The 18,382-nt window shown below is 56.4% G+C and overlaps 4 protein-coding genes across 16 annotated transcripts; 2 read left to right on the forward strand and 2 right to left on the reverse strand.

The window, feature by feature from the left end:
• The first annotated feature begins 444 nt into the window (after window positions 1-444).
• On the forward strand, window positions 445-3,024 carry Egfl8 (EGF-like-domain, multiple 8). 6 transcript variants are annotated; one of them, NM_001004070.3, is given in 10 exon segments: window positions 445-503; window positions 618-717; window positions 1,062-1,242; window positions 1,418-1,540; window positions 1,642-1,751; window positions 1,844-1,939; window positions 2,062-2,232; window positions 2,314-2,393; window positions 2,472-2,625; window positions 2,800-3,024. In NM_001004070.3, coding segments are annotated over 8 exon segments (876 nt in total). In that variant the 5' UTR covers window positions 445-503; window positions 618-717; window positions 1,062-1,144; the 3' UTR covers window positions 2,844-3,024.
• On the reverse strand, window positions 2,957-11,924 carry Agpat1 (1-acylglycerol-3-phosphate O-acyltransferase 1). 7 transcript variants are annotated; one of them, NM_212458.1, is given in 7 exon segments: window positions 2,957-4,116; window positions 4,429-4,501; window positions 4,582-4,677; window positions 4,782-4,957; window positions 5,522-5,655; window positions 5,857-6,056; window positions 10,074-10,325. In NM_212458.1, coding segments are annotated over 6 exon segments (855 nt in total). In that variant the 5' UTR covers window positions 6,048-6,056; window positions 10,074-10,325; the 3' UTR covers window positions 2,957-3,931.
• Window positions 11,925-12,603: 679 nt separating this feature from the next.
• Rnf5 (ring finger protein 5) lies at window positions 12,604-15,080 on the forward strand. Its single transcript, NM_001109025.2, is given in 6 exon segments — window positions 12,604-12,841; window positions 13,872-13,890; window positions 13,984-14,096; window positions 14,178-14,232; window positions 14,308-14,425; window positions 14,503-15,080. Coding segments are annotated over 6 exon segments (543 nt in total). The 5' UTR covers window positions 12,604-12,701; the 3' UTR covers window positions 14,601-15,080.
• A 164-nt stretch (window positions 15,081-15,244) lies between these two features.
• Ager (advanced glycosylation end product-specific receptor) lies at window positions 15,245-18,318 on the reverse strand. Of its 2 annotated transcripts, NM_053336.2 has the most exon segments (11): window positions 15,245-15,498; window positions 15,585-15,711; window positions 15,829-15,855; window positions 16,180-16,321; window positions 16,489-16,619; window positions 16,730-16,909; window positions 17,001-17,088; window positions 17,190-17,254; window positions 17,428-17,620; window positions 17,768-17,874; window positions 18,076-18,180. In NM_053336.2, coding segments are annotated over 11 exon segments (1,209 nt in total). In that variant the 5' UTR covers window positions 18,128-18,180; the 3' UTR covers window positions 15,245-15,401.
• Between the last annotated feature and the right edge of the window lie 64 nt (window positions 18,319-18,382).

Genomic DNA, 18,382 nt, shown 5'->3' on the forward strand with positions numbered 1-18,382 from the left:
GCTCTGCCAGTTTGGGTCTCAGCCTCATGGATGAAACTGGCCTGCCGCCCCCAGCCTAGACGAGTGGGCTGAGGGTCAGGGTGGACATGTGTCATACCCCTTGACCTTTGGAGGCCAGGATTGGGTGAGGGGCTGGACAGTGAGTCTCCCTTTGCCTGGGAGGAGGAATTTGGGCTGAGACAATAGGGCCCTGTCTCTTCTGGCTTGGGGGTGGTGCCCCACAGCCCCCAACAAATGCCATCAAGAGATGGAGACAGTTTTCCCCTTGGTGCCTTGGGCTGCCCCTGCCCTTCTGTGACAGCTGCTTTCTTTCCTCAGCTGATCTGGCCTACTTGGCCGTGACCTGCCCTTGCTTTGTCTCCCGCCCTCTCTCCATGTCCTCACATTATCCCACAGTCTGTTAGGCTAGAGGGGGTGGGGTATTGGTTCCTATTAGAGCTTCTGATTTGGGGACCTCCAAAGATTGTGTAGGTCCTGCTGAACGGCACTTGGCTGAGGAGAAGGTAAGGAAGGCAGGGTCTGACTACTGGCCAACCAGCCAGAGTGGGGAGCTAGTTGGAGGGGGCAGGACTGGGAGGGAGGCTGTGTGGTCCAGCCCCTTGGCATCTTCTCACCAGAGAGGCCCACCCGCCAGTGTAGCTGCTGGGGCTGCTACAGCTGCTACGGCTGCAGCCTCCAGGACAGCCTCCAGGACAAGGGACAACAACAGGAGGAGAGGTGGGTGCATAGGAGAGGATGTCAATGGTAGGAAGAACTGGCATCACTTCGCCTTTCAGTGCGGATGAATGAGGGGGAGGGCTTCTGAGCGACGGGTGTGGGGTATGCGTGAGGGTGTGGGGGAGCAGCGGTGGACGAGATGTGTTCAGGATGCTTGGGTTTGGGTGTAAGGTGTGTACACTTGCAGAGGTAACATTCTTAGTGTGCAAGGGATGTTTAGGAAGGCTGAGAGTGGTGAGTGTTAGGGGCGTTAGGGGCAAGCCTGGTTGAGGGCCATGGCTTGCTAGATGTGCAGGTGCCCAGACCGTGTGAGTGGCTCAGGAAAGTCAATGTGCTGACCTCAGACTGCTTTTGAGGACCTCACCTAGACCAAAGAGAAGGGAAGAGCTCCTGTAACTGCTTGTCTGCAGCCCTCAGAGTGAAAGCCATGGAGCCCTGGGCTGGGTGCTGCATTTTCCTACGAGGATTCTCATTCCTCCTGGTACTGATGACAGAAGGGGCCAAAGGAGGACCTTTCAAAGAAAGGTGACAGCCAGCGGGGGTGGGGGTATCTTTGGGCAAAAGAATGGAAAGTTCTGAATGAAGGCAAGAGACCTGGGTGGGGTGGGGGGATGGGAGGGGGTGCCTGGTCTCGATTGTGAGTTGCTGAGGGCCAGACACACTCCCTGTCTTCTACCTTCCCCCGCTGGTGTCCCTGCAGTTTGGGAGTGTGCTCCAAGCAGACGCTGCTGGTTCCACTCCGTTACAATGAGTCCTACAGTCAACCAGTGTACAGACCCTACCTGACCCTGTGTGCTGGAAGGCGCATATGTAGCACCTACAGGTGAGAGGTGAAGCCCTAGGGCTCCCGGATCTCTGAAAGGGATCCCAAGAACCAAGCCCAGGATGGGTACCCGGAATTCTGAACCTGCTTCCCTGTTCTAGGACCACGTACCGCGTGGCCTGGAGGGAAGTGAGGCGGGAGGTACAGCAGACACATGTGGTGTGCTGCCAGGGCTGGAAGAAGCCACACCCAGGAGCTCTCACCTGTGAAGGTGAGGCTGGGACTTTTGGCTGTGGCACTTCCCTCCTGCTGGGGAGCCAGTCCGTTGTCTGGGTCTTAACTCTCCTCTCACATGCACCCCAGCCATCTGCTCTAAGCCTTGTCTTAATGGAGGTGTGTGCGCCGGACCGGACCAGTGCGAGTGTGCCTCAGGCTGGGCAGGGAAGCACTGCCACGTGGGTGAGCAGGATAGCTCCGCCCCTCCCCTGCACGGGCAGTGGGGGTGGGTGCTGGGAACGGGATCGCCCCACCCACCCTAGGCATCCTGCCCCCTTCAACTCCCTCCTCTTTCTGGTCACTAGATGTGGATGAATGCAGGACCAGCCTTACCCTCTGCTCTCATGGCTGTCTCAACACGCTGGGCAGCTTCACCTGCAGCTGTCCGAACCCCCTGGTGCTGGGGCCCGATGGACGCGCCTGTGCAGGGGGCCCTCCGGAGTCCTCGACGAGTGCTGGCATCCTCAGTGTGGCAGGTGGGTGTGGGGCACCTGTGGGGTGGCCTGGTCTCTGCAGAGGCGCCGGGGAAGGCCACGCTCTGTTCTCCTTTGCCCTAGTTCGCGAAGCAGACAGCGAGGAGCATGCCCTGAGGCGGGAGGTTGCAGAGCTTCGTGGGCGTCTAGAGAGGCTGGAGCAGGTGAGCAGCTGGGAGTGGCGCGGCTGCCAGTGTTCCTGGGCCCCTGCCAGCATCCTGAGGTACCACTTTCCTTTGTAGTGGGCCACACAGGCTGGGGCCTGGGTTCGAGCAGTGCTGCCGGTGGCCCCTGAAGACCTGCGGCCTGAACAGGTGGCTGAACTTTGGGGCCGGGGTGACAGGATCGAGTCCCTCAGTGACCAGGTGCTGCTACTGGAGGAAAGGCTGGGTGCCTGTGAGTCCCCCGCTCCTCCTCCATGATTGAAGACCCAGCCTCAAGTCAGCACTGCACTCCTGAAACCCTCCCTCCCACACTGTCCTCGCCCTGTCCTGGTCCCCAGGCCACTTGTGTGTTGTTGGGCGACAGGTCTCCAGGCCACAGCCACCTTGCCACTTTGCCATTAACCAGGTTCCTGTGAGGACAACAGCCTGGGCCCAGGCCTCCATGGATGACAAGGAATGCCGGCAGCGGCTGGGGTCCCTAACTCACACAGAAACTATGCCTGCTAACGTGGGATCCCAAGATCTGGTACCAACCCCGAGGTGCTACAGCCACAGAGAACCCCACGTCTCTCTTTCTCTTTATTTCCAGTTGCTTGCTGTTATCCAGATAATAAAAACCAACCACACAAAACTGGATCCCGCCCGTTCCTTCTTCCCCCAGTCTACCTCCTGGGTTTGAGGAATGGGTCTAGAGTGGGAGGCAGGGGGGCCAGCGCCACTGGGAGGAAATGAAAATTGACCCGGGAGGGAGGTACCTCAAAGAAAGAAATAAATTAAGTGCCCCGCTCTCCCTCTTGCCAGAGTCAGGTTCTTCTCCCTAAGGCCCCAGGGAGGAGAGAGCACAGCTTCTGGCACCTGCCTCTCCAGAATTTGGTTAGATGGTGTGGGCCAGGGCCCTGAAGACCACTACTGGGGGCAGGGGTGTGGTGTGGCGGGGACACAGACATTGGCATGTGGAGTGTGCTCAGCCCCGGGCATGGGCAGGGACGAGAGACCTCTGAGTGACAAGAGCCAGCCCCACGGAGGGTGACAGCCCCATGGAGATGGAGGGTGACAGTGCTGAGGCAGTCCCCAGGTGAGCCGGTGAGGAGTGTCAGGTTCAGCTTCCAGCCACAGGACGGGGGAGTCCTCAGTAGCAGGTGAGCCCAGTCAGTCTGCAGACTTGGGGTGAGGGGTGGACTGCTCCACAGAACAGATGAGTTCATTGTCCAGTGTAGGGCGGAGAGGGAGAGAAGGCCACAAAGAGACCACTAGGGAAGGGATGGGATGGAATGTCTCCCACCCTTGTATCATGAGCCACTTGAGATGAGGGTAGGCAATAGTCCCACAAGACAAGATGGCAGGTGGGCTTGGAGTGGAGACTGCACCCACGCAGGAGAGTCCATGGGTGGGGCAGGGACAGAACACGGAGTGACATTCACTTCAGAAGTTGAGGATTCCAAAAGGAGAGTAGGGAGTGGGGACCAGGGAAGTGGGCCTGGCCCTGCCTCAGGCCCTGTGTCAGGTATGGGGAGGAAGAAAGGGAGGACGGGTGGAGCTCAGAGCCGGGCCTCGCCCGCTCCCCCAGGCTTCTTTAGACAATCGCCACCACCCAGGCCATCAGTGGAGATCTCCCGGAAGATGGTGAGCATGGAGTGCCGGACTCTGTCTGCCAGAGCTGGGACATCATCTGGTGTGAGCCCTTCTGTGGGCACTGGGGGCAGCACCCGGACCTGACATCGCCCTGGTGGGATGAGGAGGAGCATCTATGTGACCAGCACTCTGGGATCCCGGCCACCTGCGGGGCCAGCCCACCACTCCACCATCCCGCCACCATCCCGCCACCGTCCCTGTTCCATCCAACAGCTGACAAAGTCCCCAGGCCTCTGTCCAGGCTGCAGTGTGCGGCCAGTGTTCAAACTGTCATCAGTCCAGCTCACTCCCCTCCCAGACAGTACTACCCACCTGCCATGGCCCCTGTCTCAGGGGCATCCCCCAGCCTCCCATGATCGTTCTGGCTCCACCCTCCCCAGGGATATCGACCTGGGGCGCTCACCAGAGGTGAAGCGGCGTTCCTTTTTGCAGTAGAAGTCTTGATAGGAGGACATGACAATGGGGACGATGGGGACCTGGGAGGAGGCAGAGCAGTGAGTGCACCTGTCCTGGGTGGGGAGGGGTGGGTCTGGGTGCTGATGCTACAATCAATCACCTGGGCCTGTACTGCAAGGTGGAAGGCGCCTCGTTTGAAGGGCAGCATGGAGCCATTGTGGTTTCTTGTTCCTTCAGGAAAAACCCAGACTCTCACCTGAGGGAGGCCAGAGCACATATAAGGAAGGGCACAGCACCGACTATTGTGGTTTGCAACCATTCGCTCCCCAATCCCCAAATCCCCATCTGAGGAAGACTCACATCCTGGGTGAGCAGGGTCTGGGCCACCTCGGACATGACACTGATAGCGTCTCCTGTGCGTTTCCGGTCAATGAAGATGACTCCTGCCAGCCAGCAGGCCAGCCCGGCAGAGCCAGCCCATAATAGTTCACGCTTGGCAATGGGCACACAGCGATCTGGCAGTACCTCCATCATTCCTTGGCGGGGTGTGGGATGGGGAACAGATCAGGGCACAAGCAACATTCTAGGAGGCACCACCTAGCCCAGGTTACTCCCCCACACACTGAGGACTGGGTGGTAAAAGGCCTGGGAATCGGGACTGACACAGGTATGTGAACCTGCAGGGTCAGACCCACCCCGGGGGAAGGAGACCTGAGGAAGGGTGACCCACCCCAGGGAAGGAGGCCTGAGGAGAAGTGACCCACCCCAGGGGAAGGAGACCTGAGGAAGGGTGACCCACCCCGGGGGAAGGAGACCTGAGGAGAAGTGAGCCATGGGGTGGGAGGTGGGGCCTGAGGAGAAGTGACCCACCCCTGGGGGAAGGAGACCTGAGGAAGGGTGACCCACCCCAGGGGAAGGAGACCTGAGGAAGGGTGACCCATGGGGTGGGGTGGGGGGGAAGGAGACCTGAGGCGAAGTGACCCACCCTAGGGGAAGGAGACCTAAGGAGGGGTGGCATCCAAGAGGAGGTTAAAGCAGGTGTGGGGAGGGACCAGAAGAGAAGGCTCTACTAGAGGACTGGGCCCTGTGACAGGCCTCACCAAGCAGGTCGAGGGAACTCTGGTGGTTGGAGACAACAACGTAGGGCTGTGTGGGAGGGAAGTGCTGAGCCCCCCGCACCTCCACTCGGATCCCATACAAGTATTTGACGTGGAGCAGCAGCAGACGCAAGATCCTGTGGGGTCATTGCAAGGGGGCGTCAGTGGATCCCACATGCATGCCTCTGCGGCCCCTACCTACTCCTCACATTCTGGCCACCTCTGTGGTACTCTCCCCCATCCTTGTCTCTGGGTTCTTCTCCCCTGCAAATCTTCCACTCCCTTTTCCCCCTAGGGATCCCCCAAGACCCCCCACTTCTTGGCCCTTCAACTCTTACTTCATGTTCTCGACATTGCGTCCTCGAACGGCGCACACAGGGATCGCGAGTATTGCCAGGAAGAGTATCCAACCATTGTAGAAGGCCATCTTGAAGAAATACTTGGCACTGGAGCTGCAGAACCACAGGGTGGACAGCAGGAGGAGGAGCAGCAGCAGCAGCGCCGTCCAGGCCCCGGGCCACAGCTCCATTCTGGTCACCTGTGGACGGGAAGAGCCAGGTTAACCAGGCACGGTGGGCAGAGCTGAACGAGGTTCCAAGGGTCCAGAGTGGGGAGGAACTCAGTCAGACAGCTCTTCTCTGCTGCTCCGGGTCTCTAGATGTAGACAGACAAGAGCCCCAAACACCTGTGCTCCCAGGCAAGGAAAGCGGGACAGCAGCACGCAACACTGGGGGCACACGCGGTGGCTGGAAGACACTATGGTTTTTGAGGCAGAGTTTCATTCCAATTCAAGCTGACCTGGAACTCTGCAGTCCAGGCTGGCCTCTAACTAACTCATAGTGACCGACACTCCTGTCTCCTACATGCCAAGGTGACAGCCAGCACAGGGCACCGAGACCTGCTCTGGGCAGGTAGTCTACAACACGTGTACCGTCCACTTCCAATGGAGAGGGAGCTGAGATTGTTAAATGCACACCAGACTTGAGGATTCTGGGTAAAAAACGGCCGTGTAAACCATCCCATTAGTGCTCGCCCCACCTCCCAGTGCGAGGGGGGAGGGGGGCCCTGCTGCGCATGCAAGGTAAGAGTTCCACCACCTGACCTAATCTTTTACCGATTCCTTCTGGATCTACTGGCTTCGGTCAAAAATACCAACAAAACAGACCTGCTTCTCTTTGCCTTTTATACTGTGGTTATCAGAAATTTAAAACTAAAGGGCAGCCCTATTTCATGCCTGGTGGACAGCGCTGGTCTAAGTGCCATGTTAAACTCTGTACGTGGTCCACACAGCAGTTCAGTTTACATTATCGGTTTCACAGGAAACGACTCCAGGAAAGGGCCTTACCTGAGGCCACCTGGCTCCCACACAGCAGCTTCCAGGTTAACCCGAATCGTCCTGTGCTTCTGAACTCTACTACACTGTCGCTACACATGCACGCGTGTGCACATGTGCATGCGCATGCCAGACGTGGAAACAGTGCCCCAAAAACGCTATGGCACAAGTGACAAGAATGAAGGCTCGTGGCGCAGAAAGTCTCGGCACACAAAGGCTGATAGTCACACACAAGCACACATTTACCGTCAAACCTGGGGATGGATACAGTAAATTCACGTCTAGAAAATTCTCTTCTCCCCAGGCGGAGACCTCTGTGCCCTACACCTAACATACCAAGTGTGCTTCCAGATGGGCAAACAAACCCAACTTTCCTGTCTCTCCTTCTACCCTCATGGAGGGAGGACAGCTGTGTGAGAGGCCATGCCAAGGAAACAGGCCAGAGTCAAAGGAACTTTTAATCCCCTGCCAAGACGGGAAGGAAGAGGGCAGTGTGCGCCGCCTGCCTCCTGGGCCTTTCCTCTTTACTGCACTCTGCCCCTCGGAGGTGACAAGAAGGGGCTTAGCCTGTCTCTCCACGCAGGCTAAAAGCTCTTCCTTCTTTTCAGAGTCTGCCCCACCCTTGCCCTCCCAGAACTCAACAGTGGGCTTTCTGACTGCTCTGCCCAGCCTCTCCCTCCCTGTGCTGTGTACGCTGTACCCTTCGGTCACTGTGCCCTCCACCCCATTCACACATGGCTGCCAGAGATGCTGTCACCTCATCTTGAGTATCTGCCTCTCCAAAGGCCTTTCTTGAAAAGCTGACTTGTACTTCTCTGACCCCATCTTCAAAAATGATTGATTTCATGTCCCCAGATTTGCCACAAGACCTTCATGCTTCTGTTCCCTCTGGCTGGCAGGCCCTGCCTCCTCAGGCTTCACAAACCCAGCGCCACTTTTCAATGTCTCTGGAACCTGGACAGGCCCATGTTTTCATTACAACTTTTCTCTATTGTCCCTCCATATCCCTAGACTGGTCATGCTCCTGCCTGTACCTCCTAAGTGCAGGGACCAAAGGTGTGTGCCACCTCACCGGCAAAGAGCAGTGGTTGTCAAGGTGTAGAAATGTAAACTCTCGGGGTTGGGGATTTAGCTCAGTGGTAGAGCGCTTGCCTAGGAAGCGCAAGGCCCTGGGTTCGGTCCCCAGCTCTGAAAAAAAGAACCAAAAAAAAAAAAAAAAAAAAAAAGAAATGTAAACTCTCGTGCCTCACCCACACACATAATGAGCCAATCACGGCACCAGGCCAATCTGTATGTTAATGTGCCTTCCAGGTAAGTCTTACACTGCCTGCCTTGACACCTCCTGATGGTAAGTGCTTTAGGTAAAATGTTCACTGCTCTTTTTCCTGCCCAGCTTCCTCCAAACTGTAAAGACTTCAGGCCAGGATTGTGTCTTATTCTCAATGCTGTGGGAACAAATGGTGCTCAGCGAGTCTTGGTGAATGGATTATGTGGCCATGGACACGACCTCACTGTCCGGCAAATGCTAGGCAGCATGGTTCCCTTCTGTTTCCTCTCGTTTTTGCTTCTGCAGTGCAGAGACATTGTGCTGGGCAGCTCTGATCAGCACAGATCGATACCTTTTCAGGTGTGTTAATCAGGAAAGGGCATCCCCCCCCCCCCCAAAACACTGACAACAAGCTTCATTCAGAACAACCCATTCTAAACGCGCACGGCCAGAGGGAAGCCTCAGGGACAGAAGTTACATCAGGAAGATGCTGTCTCAGACAGTATGCACAACGGGACCAACATGTCACCACACTCCTGTCACCAAACGTGCCAACCCTGCCAAGAGTGGGGCACAAACAGTGGTTCATCCATGAACACAACTGGGGGCTCCCCACGGATAGACATGGATTAAGCTGTGACACAGACTATAAACCCAGCCCATGGAGAAACAGATGTGAAGAGACAGGCTGGGTGGTCAGTAAAGCAAAGGGAGAACGGTCCTTTGGGATATGGGTGTTGTGACACAAACATGTAAGGAATACCAGGCTAGCCTTGGCTAAATGTCAAACTCAAGGCCAGCGTAGGGTATGTGAAACTGCCAAGGGGGTGGGTGGGGCCGGAGGTGATAAAAAAGAAAGAAGGAAAAGAGAATTCTTAGTCCGGGCATGGTGGCATATGCTTTTCATCCCAGCACTTGGAAGGCAGAGACAGGTGAGCCTGAGGTTAGCCAGGACTACATAGAGACCCTGTCTCAAAACAAAACAACAAAACTTGGCGGAATTAAAAGTAATACTTGTGTAACACTTGGCCTGATGAAGGGATCATCTTTAGACAGAAATGTTTGAAGATTCATAAACATGTTGGGATGCCAAACGGGTTAATGAGCAATCAATCACAACGAATTTAGGAAATAAATGGCAGGTAAAACTAGTACATCAACATGTCACACCACGGGCATGCAGATTTGTGGTGAGAACCAAGTCCTCCAATAAAACAGGCTCCTGTGGTCACAACAGGGCTGAAGCCACTGAATCAGTGCAGCTCTGGACACCTGTGAGGCGGAGGGGCTGAGCTAAGTCAAACAGGGGAGACAAGAGCATCGAGGCAACGCAGAAAACGCCCAACAGGTGAAACATGCCAAGTCCTCGCATAAATTTGACACTGGAGCATGTCACAAACTGAACTTGAGGCATGGGTGTAAAATAGGAGAGCCGTTCTGATGGGAGTTTAAACGTCATTCCCTACAGCCTGTGAGGAGAGCACAGGGCTGCACATAAGCTACTCGACCTATCCAAGGCACTCGGGGCCTCCCACAGGACACCGAGTGTTAGTTAAGGGTCTCAGTTTGGAAGGCCTGTTCGAAATAAGTGCTTCTGTGCCTAGAGGTTAACGGTGCCTGATAGCATTCCTCGGAAGCAGACCTGGCTCCTCACCTCCACCCAGAAGTCATGTGGGGCCAAAACGCAGCAGAAGGACTGGGAAACCTGAAGGGAATCCCCTCTTCAAGATCCACACCCCCCACCCCGTCCCAAATTCGGAGTTACCATCCCTCCTCTCATCGCCTCTTGCACTCAGAACGAGCCCTCCACCTCGGAGCCAGTCCCCAGCCCCCGTCGCTCCCATTCTTCCGCTCAGGCCCCTCTCCCCAGCAACCCCGTCCCCAGCCGGCCCTCCCAGCCCCGTCCCTCTCCAGCCCCCTCCTCCCACAGCCTCCCACCCCCTTCCCGCCCACACCTCAATGGGGCGGGGAGCCTGGGGGACGGGCCCCTTCCCCAGCCAGGCTGCGGCAGCGGTGGTGGCGGCTGGCTGTATCTCTGTCTCGGTGTCGGTGCCAAGGGGGCGACAGGATTTGGGGATGTCCTAGCCCCGGCCGATGGAGGGGTGGTGGGAGTGGGAAGCTGGGCCCATACCGGTAGGAATGGTGGGGGGCCGTACCCCCAACACCCTCCCTCCCTCCCTGCCGGCTCTCTGAGGGCCGGGGCTACTGCCGCCGCTATCTCCCCCACCCCTCCCAGCGCCTGCTGACTTCCGGGGCTGGCCAGGAAGTGGGGGGCTATGATGGGCAGCGGGCCCCGCCAATCGCCTCTTCGGAGACCCGCATCTCCTCCCCACGCCTGCCTGGCCTCTCGCTGGCCCCGCCCCGGGGAGCTCAGTGGAGCTCGAGGCCTCGGCCAGCTACATCGCTGGGTCCACCGGGTTTCGGCACCTGCTACCCTGCCTCCCTCCCTGCTCTGTTCCTCTGCACCGTCTAGCTTCGTTCGCGTTCTCTCTGACCCCGTTGCCTTCCTTTGAACCCCAGCGCTGTGTAACTCTAGGATCCCCCACCCCCCCTTTTCCTGTCCCCATTTCAATCACAAACGTTTATGAAGTACCTTCTGAACTCGAGCATTAAGTTCACCTTTTCTGTCCAGGACTCCGGCTTTCCCCGAATAGTTGTCCAGCTTTCTGTCCACTTGCCCTTTGTCCCTGGTCTTCATCTCCTCCACCCACCTTCGGTCTTTAAAGATAAAAGGGGCCCTCTCTGACCTCTGTCCCTTACGAGCTTGTTTGCTTACGTACTCTCCTAGCTCTTCATTCACCCAATCTGAGCCAAACCCTCCCCTTCCAACACAGAATCTGGCCGCAGGCTTTGGTAGTGTGTGCTTGTAATAGCAGCACGCGAGAGCCTGGAACAGGAGTATCCGAGTTTGAGGCTATCGTTGAAACTTGTGAGAATCTTAAGTTCTTTCTTTCGATGGGATCTGGACAAGAAAACGCTGCTTCCTAAGGGCGATAGAATGATGGGACGAGCCATGTGTTCTACAGGACCAGTCCATCTACTCCTACCTCCATAGTCGCCACTTCAGCATCTAAACCTCTTTAATACTCCAGAATCCTCGCTTCTCCGCACCTCCTCCTCTATAGAGTCCCAGCTTCTCACCTTTATTCCTCAGTCACACAGGCCCTTTTAAAGGTATCGGATAATCCTTAGCTAGCTTGTTCTTGTCTCCCGCCCATGGACACCTTTGCCCTGGGTTTACGTGGCTTGGTGAAGAGCCCTCGGTAGTGAGAGGACTGTTACCTAATTCTGGGCCTTGGGCCACAGTGAGGGTCACTGACTGTTGGAACGGTTCAGCCAGGAAGAAGATCCAAATCTCTGCAGGGCAAATTACAAGGAAGGGGCGGATCTACTCCATCCTGCGGCGGGTCACCTAGGGATCGGACCCTGCCCTTTGGGCGCCCACTCATAAGGGGGTGGAACCAGTCAGTCCTTTTCTGCTTTTAAGGTCTAGAACGGAGTTGAGGTCCACTGTGGTCTGCTGGGTCACATCACAACGGTGGGCCTTGGGCTCGGTCCTGCTGTGAGAATCACCTAGAGAGGCCGAGCGGTCCAACCGAGAGAGTGGGGTTAACACCAGCGCTACTGGCCGACGGCCGCACCATCCACACGTCGGGCTAACCCCAGTTCTGCTCCCCGCTTTTCGAAGAGGGAGGGGCGGACCCAAGGTCTTCCCTCTACGTCACCCAAGGAGGCCGGAGCCATCTTGAACCCTGCGACCCTGGTACTTCTGCTCTTTTTTCCTTCCGAGCTCTGCACCGTCTCTCCAGGGCTCGGCCAATCAGCGGCGAAGTAAACCGCCCAATCAAGACCAGAGAGAGTCCCCGCCGGAAGACCCGGATGAGACCGAGCCAAGGCCTTTGAACTGCAAGCCCCGCCAATAGCAGAACGGTTGCCATGGTGACGAGATAGAGTGAAGGGGTGGGACCGGAGCCGGCACAGCCTTCGTCCGGTTGGCCCATTCCATGCCCCCCCGCCCCGCTTATTGCGCATGCTCATCCTTCCGTGTCGTGCCAGCCAATCATTTGATTTGGAACCGTCCGCTCTAAAGTCCAATAGGAACCCGGACATTCTTCGAAAGAGGAAGAGAAGGAAAGAAAGCGGTTCATAGTGGGCGAGTTCTGTGGGCCTGGGCCAATCCCTTCTCAGCTCTGGCTATGACTGACAGCTACACAGACGAATCAAAGCCTCTCTAGCTGAGCGACAACACCGGCCTAACTCATTATTACCAATCCCTCGGCAGTGCGTAGTGACTGAAGCTTTATCAGCCAATCATCATCGGGCAAGGGTAGGACTCCCACACCTTTTTCCGCCCCCCGACTCTTTGGATCAATCGTGTCCTTTGATCCTGGATGATGGGCAGGCCCCTCGACCAATACTGATGAGAAAACCTTGAAGTCTGCCCAACGATCGTGGGCAGAAGGCGGTCCTGCTTTGTTGGGGCGTGAGTGTGTGTGTGTGCCCGTGTGTGTGCCGTGTGTGAGTGTATATGTGTGTGTGCCTGGGGGTACTGAGGGCTACGTGGGGGCGAAGCAGAACTTGCCATGGCAGCAGCAGAGGAAGAGGACGGGGGCCCCGAAGGGCCAAATCGCGAGCGGGGCGGGGCGAGCGCGACCTTCGAATGTAATATATGTTTGGAGACAGCTCGCGAAGCTGTGGTCAGCGTGTGTGGCCACCTCTATTGGTGAGAATCCGAGGCAGGGGCTTGGGGTAAGGCGGCGGGACTCATCTTTGTGTTGGGGAGCCCGAGAGCGGGAACCATGCAGTTTTTTCAGATGACCCGAGGGGCACCCCCGCCCCCCGCCCCACATACAGGTAGGGGAGGCCTGAAGTGGGGACTTGTGTCATTGCTGGTGTGTGTATGTGGGGGGGGGGGTGAGGGAAGGGTCGTGTCAGTACAGATGAGATGTCTGGAAAGGAGGGTCGTAGGAAGCGGTACGTGGTATTCTAGGAGGAGGGATGGGAAATGAGAGATGTTGCATATTCCTGCATGGGAGATTTGAACCAGAGTACCCCGTTAGATCTACCCAGCTGTTGAGATAAAAATAGATGAGAGACTTTTCAGTTTAGGGAATGTGCCTCTCGGTGGAGGAGAGAAAGATCTAGGGACTTTGGACCTAGCTGTGGGTCGTATTGAGATGAGATGTGGGAGGGGGTGGTTTGCCAAACCCGAGGACCAGGGCATTGTGTAAGGACAAGATGGAGAGGTTAAAGGGTCGCGGAGAGAGGGGGGTTTATTGAGCTTGAAGTGAGAAGGAAAGGAACAGTGTGTGGGTGTATGTTAATGATGGGAGTCTGGAGGATTAGGAGCAAGAATGGAGTTCGGGCTGAAAGGAAACCTGTTGAATTGGGAAGTCAAGTTCGGAGGCAGAAGGAGGAGAGGTTTTGAAGGAGGTGTGTGTGTGTGTGTGTGTGTGTGTGTGTGTGTGTGTGTGTGTGTGTAAAGAGACAGGGAAGAGAGACACCTGAAGAGAGGAAAGACTCAGATGTGTTGAGGATCATATGTGAGATGTGAGTACCTTCGAAGTTTGGGTGTCAAAGACGAGAGGTTGGAAAAGGCAAGTTAGCAAGTATTCTATAAGTTGTCAGGAGGGATAAATAGTATTATAGCAGCAGTACCTGGGAGGACTGGCCATGAGCTTCCATGTTCTGGGGTCTGCAGCTCTCTCCTGTAGTTTGACACGTGCTTTTTTTTTTTTTTTTTTTAAATCCAGTTGGCCCTGTCTCCATCAGGTATGTATTCATGAGGTGGACAGGGAGACAGGGAGGCTCAAGGAGCTTGGAGACCCTCTTTGTACTCGAAAACACTTCATATTTTCTTCCCAGTGGCTGGAGACACGGCCAGACCGGCAAGAATGCCCGGTGTGTAAAGCCGGAATAAGCAGGGAGAAGGTCGTCCCTCTTTATGGTCGAGGGAGCCAGAAGCCACAGGATCCCAGGTGAGACCCGAGTGATGCTAAGGGGAGCTGAAGGCTTCGTCCCAAGACAGGAATGCTTGACCCCTCTCTCCTTCCTCTCAGATTGAAAACCCCACCCCGCCCTCAGGGCCAGCGGCCAGCTCCGGAGAGCAGAGGGGTGAGTCTCCCTGTCCAGCTGTGTCCCTCCGGTGCCCAAGCCTGTGGGTTTCCTTCATCTTCCCTGCCTCCCTAGGGGTTCCAGCCATTCGGTGATGCAGGGGGATTTCACTTCTCCTTTGGTGTTGGCGCCTTCCCCTTTGGCTTCTTTACCACCGTGTTCAATGCCCACGAGCCTTTCCGAAGGGGTGCAGGTAAGAATTTTCCCTTGGCTCCCACCGGGGTCCTCTCCTGGCCCTACAAGGTTGTGAAGCTTTCCTTTCCCCTACAGGTGTGGATCTGGGGCAGGGTCACCCAGCCTCCAGCTGGCAAGATTCCTTGTTCCTGTTCCTCGCCATCTTTTTCTTTTTCTGGCTGCTCAGTATTTGAGCCGCATCTCCTCCCTGCCCACCTCCAGCTAGAGGAGAATCAGTATTGGGAGTCCCTTGCTGGCCCTTCCTTGCTTCCGGACCACCCTCTTACTTCCATGACCCATCTCTTTGCCGAGGCCTCTTTCGGGAGGACGTGGGGAGGAGTGAGCAGTATGCTTACCATGGGAGTGCCTGCTGCTGTGTACTGCTGGCCCAGTAGCACAGACACGCCCAGCCTGGAGGACTAGACAGGTGTCTGGTTCTCCCCTCTCCCAAGCCTTTGCTTTCCCCAAGATTTCTTGATTTGGTGTTTAAAGGTGGGCTCTCCCCAACTCCTCCACTCGACTTAATTTAATTTTTCTCTCCACACTGTCTAATATGAATTTTGACTCTTTTAAGTGTCTCTTTCCACCCCTCACTACCTCCTTTATTACAAATTCAAATAATAATAATAATAATAATAATGATAATAATAATAAATGAAATGCATTGCTGGGAAGTCTCTCCAGTCCCTTCCTTCAGGACAGTGCTGCCCTGCCCACTCTGCCCAGCCTGAATAGACCTCGGTGCGGTGGGAGGCATGGACTGTGCTCCTCCCCTACAAGGTCCCCGGGGATGCAGGAGTGAGATTGCCGCTCTCCCACACACAGACAACAAGCCGGCAACATGTGTCAGGTGTTTACTCAGCATGGATCATGTGGGCTCTGGTTGGAGAAGAAAGTGGCTCGAGGTTGAATTGGGATCGTAGAGTGGGGGAGCTCGTCTGGAGCCAGCACAGCTGAGGTCGGAAGCTGAAGGAGACAGGGTTTGCCTGGCGCTCTTAAGGTCCCCCTGCACCATTCTCTGGCATTTCCGCTTCCTCTGACTGATTCAGCTCTGCACGTTCCTCCTCGTCCTCCTGGCTTTCTGGGGCCTTCCTGAGAAGGAACAGTGGTGTGGTAACCCACTGGCCCACTCCAACAGCCCTCACATGCCGCCCCGGAACCCACTGGCTTTCACTCACCTCTCCTCGAGTCTGGGTTGTCGTTTTCGCCACAGGATGGCCCCAATGAGCAGAGCGGCTATTCCCAGGCCTCCCAGGATCCCTAAGGCCAGGGCTAGCGTTCCCAGCCCAGACCCATCCACAGAGCCTGGAAGGACATAGGGAAGATTGAGGGCATAGCTCTAGCGTACACCACTCCTTCCTTGTGACCCTAGCCACACAAGGCAGCCATGTGCTTCTCTCTGATTGACTCCTAGTCCCTCACCTGCAGCTTGTCCTTCATCACCGGTTTCTGGAAGACAGTGGTCAGAGGGAAGACAAGCTCAGACCCAGTGGCATCTCCCCTCAGTGGAGAAGCTGGGCTTTACTCTTGACAAGCTTCCCCCTGCCCCCCCCCCCCCCCCCCCCCGAGCTGGGGACCAAACCCAGGGCCTTGTGCTTGCTAGGCAAGCGCTCTCCCACTGAGCTAAATCCCCAACCCCTCCTGACAGGCTTTTGAGTGCACCGAGGAAGGGGTGGCATGGTTATTGGGGTTCATGTCTGAGTGGGGTAGGGAGTTGGCGTCTTGTGTCCCTCACCTGAGCCCCAGGATCCCTGGGATTTGGGGAGGGGTTACCTGTGACCCTGATGTTGACAGGAGGGCTTTCCTGAGGTCCATGGCTAGGGTGGGTGGCCACGCAGCTGTAGATGCCCTCATCCTCATGCCCTACCTCAGGGAGGAGCAGCACAGGGCTGGGGGCAAGGGGCAGGGGTGTGCCCTGATGGAAAGGGGCAGGGGGCTGTTAGAAACCCTGTGCACACATCCCGGACTCTTCATTTCCACGGCCAAACATTCTGTCTCCCAGCCCACGCAGTTCTTAGGCCACCTTCCCTGCATCAGCCCTCTGCCTGTCGTTCCCAGCCCTCAGGCCTTCAGGTCACTCACATCTTTTATCCAGTGGATTTGAGGGGGAGGCTGGGCAGAGATGGCACAGGTCAGGGTCACGGTCCCACCAGGAGCGACTGTTCCACCTTCAGGCTCAACCAACAGCTGAATGCCCTCTGGAGGCAGGGGCTCTGGGTGGGCATGGGCATGAGGTCCATCAGGACACCTGGCAGCCAGCCTGATGACCCTGGCATTGACCCGTCTCCCTGAGAGCCAGACTGGGCCCTTCCTCCCTACTCACCCCTGACTCGGGGCTGGATGGGGGCTGTGTTCAGGGGTCTGCGCCGAGGAAGGCCCAGGCTGAAGCTGCAGGAATAGGTAGGAGTGGTCCCTCCTTGGGCTGGGGTCACTGTGAGCTCTGACCGAAGCGTGAAGAGTCCCGTCTCAGGGTGCCTCCTGGTCTCCTCCTTCACAACTGTCCCTGTAGTGCGTATGATGAGATCAGACACCCAGAGCGGTATGGAGGGCCATCAGGAAGAAGGTGGTTGGGTGTGGGGCACCCTGGCACTCACCTTTGCCATCAGGAATCAGAGGTTTCCCATCCAAGTGCCAGCTAAGGGTCCCTGCAGGGTAGCTCCCCTCAGACACACACGTCCCCACCTGGACAAAGAATGGAGACCTTGTCCTCTCTGTGGAAGGCAACATGGGCACACAACAGCATCCAAAGGACCCTCTCTGTTTTCTTGTTTTTCTCCTACTACCTTATTAGGGACATTGGCTGTGAGTTCAGAGGCAGGATTCACAATTTCCGGCTTCCCAGGAATCTCTAGAGGGAAAATTCAGTCATAATTTCTCACACTCCAGGCATGGGAGGAAGGGCCGTGGAGATCAGAGGTCCAGACACACCAGGGCTAAGAGTCAAGGGTGGGGGTTGGGGGGTTGTAAATGAAGGCTTTTTGTTAAATGCAAAGTGACTTAGCCACGGCCTGGAACCCTTACGGTAGACTCGGACTCGGTAGTTGGACTTGACCTCCTTCCCAAGCCTGTTAGTTGCCCGACACCGGAAAGTCCCCTCATCGACAATTCCGATAGCTGGAAGGAGGAGTGAACCATTGGGGAGGATTCGAGCCACACTGTCCCAGGGGTCTCCCTGGGGAGAGAGGACCTTCCAAGCTTCAGTCCTTCCTGTGTTCTGCAAAGAAGAGAAAAACCTAAGCGGACTGGGCCCTCTGGGGAAGAACTGCTTAGTCAGGGCCGGGTGCTGGGGACCCTCGAGGAGGGCTTTTGGTGGCCAGGTGTGTGGCCAGGTGTGTGTGTGGGTGGGTGGGGTCCTGCTTACCAGTTTCCATTCTAGCTTCTGGGTTGGCTTCTTAGGGGCCCCCTTACAGCTCAGCATAAGTGGCTCTCCGATCCGGGCTGTGATGTTCTGACCACCAGCTACGGCTCCTGGGTGGTAACATCATTGTAGAAGGGTGGAAGGGGAGAGAGAGGCAGGGCTGGTGGGTGTAGGGCAGGGTAGGTTTGGGTTTTTGGGAAGTGGTGCCCAGTCTCAGGGGCAGGAGGGGGTATTTCTAGGGAGAAGAGGTCCTGGGGGGATGGGAGCAGGGCAGCTGATGGGGAGAGTTGGTGGGGTTGGGAATAGCTCACCCCACAGAGCAAGAACCAGTACCCAGGCTCTAGCTACTGTCCCCGTTGGCATGGTGCTTCCTTCCCAGGCTCCTGGTTCTGTCTGCCCCACTTCCTACTGTGGCTACTGCCCTAGGTGGGGCTTGCACCCTCTACCCTGCCCCCAACTGCCATCTTGTCCCATCAGAGAATGCCAGGAATTTGTGCTTCTGGGACAAGAGTCCTTCAGGTACTAGAAGCAATCTCACCCCACCTGAGGACACTGGCAGTCTTCGGACACAACCTCTCCCTAGGGTAGGGTTCTACACCAATAAAAAATCTCATTTCC

Source organism: Rattus norvegicus, chromosome 20 (assembly GCF_021556685.1).
Source record: "Rattus norvegicus strain SHRSP/BbbUtx chromosome 20, alternate assembly SHRSP_T2T, whole genome shotgun sequence".
NCBI classification, from domain to species: Eukaryota; Metazoa; Chordata; class Mammalia; order Rodentia; family Muridae; genus Rattus; species Rattus norvegicus.